A 9,423-nucleotide genomic window follows, 5' to 3' on the forward strand; every position below is an offset into this window, starting at 1 on the left:
CTTTTTCCCTTTGATCTCCCGCCCAAACTCATTTGCCACACAGCACAGAGCCCATTTTATGACGAGTTTGGACAGGCGAAATAACAAGGTCATGGAATTTTGACTCTCATAAGTCATAACATCAGTTCCTAAGTAAAATTTTAAACAAAAAATTTGAATCTCCAGTTTTGTGTGTAGAAAGTAGAAACTGAAGAAAGATATGCAAATTAACCAGAATTATATGAGATTCAGAAATCACTTGTGTGTGGGTAGGTGTGTAGAGAGAGAGAGAGAGAGAGAGAGAGATGTGCTCATCTCTTTCAAGTGCTTGATAGAGATGAGGCAAAATCTTATTCTCAAATCACTCACATAACAGCAGCATGCATGGTCTTCTTTCACATGTTTTGGCGACTACAGAAATTACAATTTCAAGTTTTATCCATGAAAATAACTCACCAGTACGAAAGCCATCTTGTCATTGCGAAAGTATGACCCCCAAAAACAATAACAAGATTTGATACAAAATCAACAGCACGGGCAGGTCAAGACATATGAAGGCTATATACAGGCCTTAACCTCCACCCAGTATGACTGCTATAAACTCCGCTTCCCAGCTTCCGAGTCTCTGACTAATATCAGCTTACGACTACAACTTGGATCCTCTGTGAACCTTATTTTGCGGTAGCTAGCTGGGAAAATCTTCACCTGTTAAAATAAAACAAATTAACCCCAACTGATAAATTTGTGAATTAGACACGCAATAAGAAAACATTGTATACCAGGCAGCTGAGCAAAGAGTTCTGGTTCGAGCACTTTAGCTAATAAAGGATTATACAATACTACAAGTAAAGATATATCAGGAACCTCATCAAACTCATTGTTGTGCGCGTCCTTTTCCTGTAGTCTGTTTCCTCTTCTTCAGCTGCTTGTTCTGATCTACTTGCACGAGGCCGTGCCTCTGCTTCCCAACTTTTAAGTCTTTCCCGCTAATCATGTACTCATTGCCATCTTCTGGCAAGCTAAACTCAGCTGGGTTTTTGTTTATAGTGCAGATTAAAGAATTGGGACTGCTCCTTGGAGGCCTCATGGCCCCATTAGCTTTATGAGTATCCAATTTCTGCAGCATTGGATATTCAGTGTTGTGGTGGTCCTGGGGAAACATCGTAGAATCAGCCAGCGTAGAGAGTCCTTTGTGCATAACAGGGATAGTTCCGTGATTTTTGCCCAAAACACCACCTTTAAATGCAGAATTCTGGGATCTGGAGCCTCTATTTTCTACGGCAGCCCTTTTGAATCCTTTAGGATAAGAAGAGGTAGATGTACCACCAGGATTCATAGGAAAAAGGTCAAGAGACCTCTCAAAAATGTGATTTTTGCCGCAACAACTGGATGATTGGTGCTTCATGGTATCAGTAACCTTATAACCACCAGCATCCACCACAGAATACTCCTTGGAGTAAAAATCAATGGGCCTCTTGGAAAATTTCGGGTTTCCAGCAATGCTGAAGGGCGGACTTGACTGCATACCTGCATCCATGAGGCTGAGCAAATGCATTGCTGGTATGGTTTCATTGGAATATAGATCAAAAGAACCCGCTGAACTCTTAGGAGGCTCAGTCCCATTACGTTTGCCAGTGAATGAGTACTCTGCATTTGTTCTGCTGAAAGGTTCAGAACCAACACCTTCACTATGCTTTTCCAGGTTGGTAGCATTTAAATTAAATAATTTCAGGCCATAATCACCATGGAAATTCCCCTTATGCAGCGAGCCTGGAGGGTGTGAAAGCATATCGACATTAGACGGCTGAGCTGCACACTTTTGAGGATTGTAATGCGTTAAGGGAGTTTGAGCTGGCATTGCAGGTGACCATAAGCGAGCTGCTTCTTCCTTTGATTGTGGAACAGACGGACGCAAGCTAGAATTTGACAACCCATGGCTCATCATATCTCCATTCCATTTGCAATTTTGAGCACAACTACAGCTGCTGTAACCAGCAGCAGGAAATTGCTCTCGAGTACTCATCTTCTTTTTAGGCTGACTGAATGCATTAAACCCTGTAGGGCAATGCATTTGATCAAGACGAAATGTGTCTTTTTCGGGGATATAAGTAGAAAAGTCAACTAACTTTTGTTTGGAAGGTCCCACATTTTTTCTTGCTGTTGCACCATCTTTTGCCTTTCTTGCCTGAGGTTTTCGTTTCTCACCAGTTTCCTCTAATATTCTTAAGTTTCCAAAGCCATAACTATGCACCTGAACATTCCTTGAATTAATGCCTGCTTCCAAAGCTTTCTGATTTCTCTCATAATGATTTTTTGCCATGAATTCAACAATTTCCATCGGTATGTCATCTGCAGCTCCCTTATGAGACGTCTTTTCAGCTCTATGGTTGCTATCTTTCCTACTAACAGTCACAGCTGAATTTTTCGGAACCTCAATGATTTTGTCCTTGTTTCTTGCATGAGAAATATCCTGAAAAGGAAAATGAATCATCATAGAAAGAAATTGCAAAACAAAACTAGAACTAGAAAAGATAATTACGCATATTAGTGTTTACAAATTTACTACAGATATGAGAAACGTGCAATATGATTCTAAGGGCTAGCTAATATGCACATTATCAACATAGGCAACGGAAATACAAGGATAATGGACTTGCTTCCTTATTTCTTTGAACTTGAGCAATGCTGCTAATTTTAGCATATCAGCATAGGCAACGAAAAATAGGAAAACAAATTATTTAGACATAACACCAATCAGCAGGGTTCAAAGAAAAAAAAAAAAAAAAAACTTACTAGTTTCCACAACTTAACTGTGTCAGTAATAATTTGAGACAGATGAGTGATTTATGATATCACAACAATTTTATAACCGCACAGTTGCATATAATAAGCCTTAGAAACAGAAGAAACATGCATTTGCTGCGGACATATATCATGCAACCATCAAGATGAAGACATTCATCCAGGGAATAGTAAAAAGAGAGTAAAGCTCTTACCATTTGCTGCAACAAACTCCCTTCAACCTGGGAGCGATAGTTTTGCTTCTCATTCGGGATAGGCATGCTGTAGGTGAAAAAATTACTACTGCGATCATCATGTCCTATTTTCCCAGAAAATGCATTTGAAACAGGTTTAGGAAGTCTGTTCAGATTTGCGTTGGCTTCCGCATTTTTCCTAATAAACTCATCTAGTTTGCCGGTGCCATCTTTCCGAGTTGACCAGGAAGGAAATCCATCTTCAGATTGAGGAATAGATTTCCTGTCATCTCTTTGAGCAGACAAATAGCTGTTAAGAGAAAGATCCAACCCTTTTTCAGCGGGTGAGTCCTCTGCCCGATGAAATGGATGCCCAGTTTGCATGAATTCTGCATCTTTCCTTGTATTTGGGCCTTTCGTGGGCCAAGGAAATAGAGAAGCCAGTCCATTATCAACTTCTGGCATCTTGTCTTTCCGCTTACAGGAACCAGACTTTCTACCTGCTTTTGGGGCAGGCAAAGCAATTTGATCTTTCTCTCTAACTGTGGATGCATCATACGCAGGAATAGAAAAAGCAATTGTAGTAGCATTACCTTTACTTGAACTTCCAACTTTGTCTAGCGCTTCTATTGGCACAACATCTTTGGGTGGGACTAAGGATGAACATACACCAATATCATTGGATTTCATAATTTTCTTCTTACCAACAGCCAGGATTCGTTCAATTTCAGATCTATTCCAGTTGCTCCTCATATCTGCCTGCAAAGATATTCTGGCAACTGCATCTTCTTCTAATTCAGAGTCCTCAACGCGTCTGGTGGTTTCTTCATCTCTCTTGGAAGTCCTAACTTTTCTATTCAAACTTTTTGGAAGGCTCGTCCCTTGGCTTCTCTGTTCCTCTTCCTCAGGCAATTTCCTTTTGTTATTCTCACCAAGATCCACTCTAGCACTTTCTTGGACAGACACCTGACCTTGGGAAACAGTTCCTGCCCCAGATGTATTACTAATTCTGTTGGATGGAGAATCTTCTGTCCTGAAGCAATCAGGCTTTGCATCACCCAACTCACTCAGCAGACGCATACGCACCTTCCTACCATTCTTACGATTCAAACTACTTGACTTATCAAGATTTTCAGATGATGCATAATCACAGTCATGCAGAGGATGATTAATGTTGGTCTGGCCCTTGGTAGCATCACCTGCCCTGTCAACAGTTCCGACTATCTTACATGTCCCAGAGGCATTCATTGACTCCTTGTGATTTTCTTCTGCAGAAGGTCGGTGCTCGGCTTCACTATTCTGGGTGAGGTTCTTATTCCAGAATAATTTGTTGTTCGAGAAATGGAGCTTAATGTTGGTATCATCACGAATTTCACATCCTGATTTCCAGACTTCAACAGATCCATTGCCCTCCAAATTTACTGCTTCTGCTTCAGAAATCAAAGACATTATGATTGTGAGATACCATATGGAGTAAGTTGTACTGTAATTTTGTTGTTTTTTCTTTGCAAAGTAAATTTACCTGTGGAAATTACAGATAAACTTTTTCAATCACAGATTCTTATTTTATAATTTTTAACAAAGGGAAAGAAAACCTGTGTTACCTTTATGTCTCTCCTGCGTCCTTTTTGGGTCAACTTCTGCCTCAACAGAATTGAGTCTCGGCATTTCATGACTCGCATAATCATCTAAGACATTCTTATTCACTGGATGAAGCACAAAAAGTAAATTAATCAAAAGACTATAACATAGCCAACAGTCTATTTAGTTGAATTGAGCTTGACTTTAAGTATACCTGTGATGGCAGTGGGTGCAACTTCATGCCTCCCTTCTTTCTTATCAAAAGGAGATGACGAACGATGTTGCTCATTGACAATTCCATCGACAGAAACATGAGCTTCAACTCTTTTTCCATCAACAGTTTTTGAAATTGAACCTTGCTCAGAATCTAACAGAAGCAGTGGAGCATCACTGTGGTGTGGGACCTGAGCATACTTGTTATTGGAATCAGATCCAATACGAATGTCTGTACCATGATCTCTTGCAATACTCTCAGAACCACTTTCCAGCACGCAATTCTGGCAAGACCACCTTCTGAATTTTGGAGGATCCAAAGGAGGAAGCAAGGATGTTGGCTCCTGATCAAACTTGTCCAACTCACCATCCAGAGGAAATGGACAACAAAGCTTCCAATTCTTTTTGCGAACTTCAGCTACATAACCACTACATCCAAAACATAAAACAGAAGTTTCAATAAATAAAAAAAAAAAAAGAAAAAAGATCCATGCGTGAAGTAGAAGTCAATTATTTACTACATACAATTTACTCTTGAAAAATAATGCTCTACACACACACACACACACATCCTCCCCATTGTTTATGTACTTATGTCTTTTCAGACACTATCTTGTTAAATTAGCAACACGCATACTAGCTAGGTAGTATGCCATATGATTGCTGATGAAAACCTTTGCTGCATCAAAGAGTCCAATCCCAACAAGTGTGATATTACAGTGAACTAAAAAGTAAAGAGGATATACTTCTCTAACCATATATAATATACTGCTGCAAAATAGCATAATATATTACCTTTAAAGATCAATCTATATCCAAATTAGAGCTTGAAAATTGAGCCAAAATAAATGACAGCTTCCAACATTGAATATGAAGAAATATAAATCAGTTAATATCAGTAGCAAAAGATTCACATTAGTTTATTATGAACAAGTGAGTAATTAACAGCACATAGACATTGAGAAGGATAGGTAATTTCCCTCAAGGGGGTACCAATTAGCAAGGCTCCAAGGCTTACCGTATAGTGAAATGCTCGCAGTTTCCCGCATGGCTGCTACTCTTGTCATTAGCATCAGGAAGATCTATAGATATTGAATCAATTTTAACAAATGATCCCACCGTCTTGGAAGCAATAATAGGATCATTCCTCTTATGATTATTGTCGATCAGAAGACCCTTCTCCATGTTATAGCATCTATCCAGATCACAGTGTTCTTAATACAGTACTTCCTATATTCAAACAAATGAAACAATTAATTGAGTGATATCATTATCGTATGATAATTAGAATAGCAAAGAAAGCACCATGGAGGGAGAAAAACCGAGGAAAGTGTAAAGAAAGCATTGACCTATACCATGCGAGAGAAAATCTTTGTCCAAGTAAAAAAAAAATTATTAGGGTTATACTCAACCGCCAACAATTCTCATGCGCAACGAATTATCCAGTGTCAAAATTATCATAGAAATAAATGACAAGGTGCAACAACTCATCCTACACTGACATTGCACATAAAATAACAGCCTCCATTGATGTACAAGCATAGATATATACATGTACAGCAACCCAACGAAAGAAATTACAAACCCTAGCATTCCATGAATCAATATAAAGGAGGATGGCAGCTAAATGTATTACGATCGATGAAATTATTCGCACAGCTAAACTCACTAATAAAGATGCAAACTCAATCACAAAAATAGGAATAATAAAGCTAAACCACATATTAGGGTTTTGTTTCAATTAGAGCAATCTAGGTCGAATGAATATTCCAAAATAGCAACAATCGTACAAACCCATTTCAGGCTCGCCCTCGGAAACTCCGAATTGGAAAATAAAAGCATGCCAATCAACCAACTTAATAGAAAAAAAATTAGGGTTCTTTCATTATATGCCTTGTATAAATTCACAGTCACTAGACAATTAACTGAGTCCAAGCACATCAAAACGACATGAATAACACCTTAAACGCATAAAATTGTTTATGCTGAGCATACCAGCAAACCCCAGGAAATGAAATGGAAAGTAAAGCCCAAAACTTGACGTACTATACACAGTAAAACCCAGCTCAGAAAAATATTTTTTTTTAAAATATAAAAATTATTAAGCAGCTGAAAAAAATCAGCTCAAAGCTTCAAACTTTATACTAATTAAATCCAAAAAATCATCGATTTCAAAAACCCAATTGAACAAAAGAGTAAATCGAGCAGATAAAAAAAAAGACCTGAAACCTCAAGGCAAATCGACAACCACCGGAAACGACGTCGTAAGAAGCTCAGCTCTCGATTCTCCACGGCGCGTAATGAGCACGACACTGGCGGATAGAGCGGCGGAGGGGGAAGATCGGGAGGCGATTTTTTAGCTGAGATTCGAAGCTGGATGAGTGGAATTTGAGTGCGAACAATCGTAAAACCCTAGAGAGAGAAAAAGGGCGAGAGGAGGTTTCGAAAATGTAGAGAGAGATCTTCACCAAAAAAAAAATGTAGGAGAGAGAGAGAGAGTGAGTGAGGGTAGGAGGAGAGAGAGAGGGAGGGTTTTAACCTTTCTTTTGTCGTCGAATGTACTTAAAAAAACATCACCATACATGTTACATGTCATGTCCAAACACACACATTTTGTACAATAAATTACTTCAAGATACGGTGCCGGAGCAATCCCGTTTCCGCCACGTGGCTCAGTGTGCGTCACTTATCCCTTCGACAAGGAAAAGGAAACCCTAGCGTGGGTTAAAAAAAGCTACTGTTTCCCTCGCGTGTTATGTACGCTCTGGTTCAGGTGAGGGGGGAATAGTTTATTTATACCTGTCGTGTCAAGGAGGGCCAAAGATGCCTTTGCACATTAGTGGATTCTGATCGGTTCGTGTTGCTCAGGTGAGTCGTTGGAGAGTGTGAGTGCGGTCCAATATGAAACCCTAGGTTTTTCTTGCGGGTAATCAAAGGGCATCTATGTATCTTAACCCTAGCTAGCAACAATTCGATGATTCACGAAAAGCGGGGGAAATAAAAATGGGAAAGAGGGAGATGGAGGAAAATGTTTGGGGTTTGATTTTTTTTTTTTTTTGGTGCAAATATTAATGGAAAATAAATTAGATATAATAGGTGTTATGTCCTGCCGTATTAATTGGCCTTACGCTAATGAGATGTATTAGCTAAGAAATCTAATTTCCTTATGATATAGATTTTGTACAATTAATAATTTTGAATGAGGAACAACTGGTTTCGATGTGTAATGCATGATACACTCGTGTCTCATTCTGTGGACGGACACAAATTATATTAGCTGGTTTCAGACGGTATACACGTTTTAAACAATGGGCTAATTAAAATTTTACCTTTGTGGAGCTTCGTTACATATGCGTCTTAAATTTTTCAAACTTGCAGAATTAGAATTTTACTTTTGTGGGGAATTGGATAAGTTATCTAGTGGGCGGACCTCGAATTTTACTTTTGTGGGGTCAGAGTTTTACTATTTATCCATATTATCTTTGATGAGTTTCATACAGTGGTAAATCTAGAATTTTTTACCAGAATTTTACTTTTATTGATGATCTTAATTGCAATATGTAAGACCCAAAATTTTAAATACCTTGTAAATCCAAATAAAATAAAATAAAAACACACACACACACACACTATATGAAATTGATTCATTTTGCTTTCTTACCTTTGAGAGAAATGAAGAATTATATATATAGAGAAAGTTGTCTAGTATTACAATGACTAATTAAAAACATAGTAGAGGATCAACAAGACTATTAAATATAATGGGCTTTGACATCGGGACCGCCATGGATTCATGCAGATTATTGAAGTAAAAAGTGATCGGATTCTCTAAAAACAATGGTGATTGCTAGACATGGCAAAAACATTGAATGCATTGCTTACATATTAGAAGGATGTTGATATAAACCTATAACAAAACCAACAGGCCATATATATCATTTTGGTTAGGTCGCTGGCCAGGTCCCATATATATGTGTGCGCGCGCGCGCAAGATTATTCGTTAGAGAGGAGTATATTAGCCGATTTGGCTGACTTAATTATTTTAAGTGTGATTTCTATTGGACCAGATTCATTAAGTTAAGAAGGAAGACAAAATTAAGAGGAAGTTTGGAAGGAACATATGCCTGTATGCATGGCAACCTCATTAAGTCAAATGTAGCTAATGTTAACGCTGATTCAAGCCATGCAATTCTATATTAATTTGTATAGCGTCCACAGGTAAATAATATGGGCTACTCGATGGATCATTTTTTGGCTAGCTAAATACCTCGTAATCTGCAAACTTGAGCCTAGTTAAGCTCACAAAAACAGTGTTTTTCTTGCATCAAGGCTCAAATCTCTTTTTTAATATGAAGGTATTGTAAAATATTGCCTGTATACCCTTCGATCTCAAATATAAATAGGATTGCTTTGGCTCCTCGTAGAAAAAAGAAGGTAATGTTCTGCTCATTTTCTTGGCCAAATACACTTTCCAGTATGATTTTGTCAATTTGTAGTTCATACCAACAGTGACCAGGAAACAAAAAAGAATGAAAAACGGTGATCCTAAAGCACTCGCGCGTAATACTCTTCTCATAACAAAAAAGCTAATTGTGTACGTATACACGTCATTTTATAAAGTAATGGAAAACGGTGATCCATTAAGCTAGCCCACTGTTAAATAAAGATCTATATA

At 38.3% G+C, this 9,423-nt stretch overlaps 1 protein-coding gene across 3 annotated transcripts; it reads right to left on the reverse strand.

Annotated features, from left to right (window-relative positions):
• Window positions 1-321: 321 nt before the first annotated feature.
• On the reverse strand, window positions 322-7,241 carry LOC137717840 (protein EMBRYONIC FLOWER 1-like). Of its 3 annotated transcripts, none has more exons than XR_011065829.1 (7): window positions 6,971-7,241; window positions 5,767-5,978; window positions 4,750-5,177; window positions 4,559-4,660; window positions 2,976-4,384; window positions 759-2,449; window positions 322-684 (listed from the first exon to the last, which is right to left on the reverse strand). XR_011065829.1 is itself a non-coding variant. In XM_068457328.1 (7 exons), the coding sequence occupies exons 2-6, from the start codon at window positions 5,931-5,933 to the stop codon at window positions 854-856; spliced, it is 3,699 nt and encodes a 1,232-aa protein (XP_068313429.1). In that variant the 5' UTR covers window positions 5,934-5,978; window positions 6,971-7,241; the 3' UTR covers window positions 322-684; window positions 844-853. The 3 variants fall into 3 exon arrangements, 2 of the variants coding, with proteins under 2 accessions (XP_068313429.1, XP_068313428.1); XM_068457328.1 differs by having other exon boundaries at window positions 844-2,449; window positions 2,976-4,381; XM_068457327.1 differs by having other exon boundaries at window positions 844-2,449.
• Between the last annotated feature and the right edge of the window lie 2,182 nt (window positions 7,242-9,423).

Source organism: Pyrus communis, chromosome 15 (genome assembly GCF_963583255.1).
Source record: "Pyrus communis chromosome 15, drPyrComm1.1, whole genome shotgun sequence".
Taxonomy (NCBI): Eukaryota; Viridiplantae; Streptophyta; class Magnoliopsida; order Rosales; family Rosaceae; genus Pyrus; species Pyrus communis.

What these genes read in the sequence shown, in the direction of transcription:
- LOC137717840 (XM_068457327.1), bottom strand. Translation starts at nt 5,933, where the DNA reads ATGGAGAAGGGTCTTCTGATCGACAATAATCATAAGAGGAATGATCCT. An exon ending in GACGCAGGAGAGACATAAAG is followed by an intron (nt 4,385 to 4,558) that starts GTAACACAGGTT and finishes TGATTTCTGAAG; the next exon opens with CAGAAGCAGTAAATTTGGAG. An exon ending in GGAGTTTGTTGCAGCAAATG is followed by an intron (nt 2,450 to 2,975) that starts GTAAGAGCTTTA and finishes TTTCCTTTTCAG; the next exon opens with GATATTTCTCATGCAAGAAA.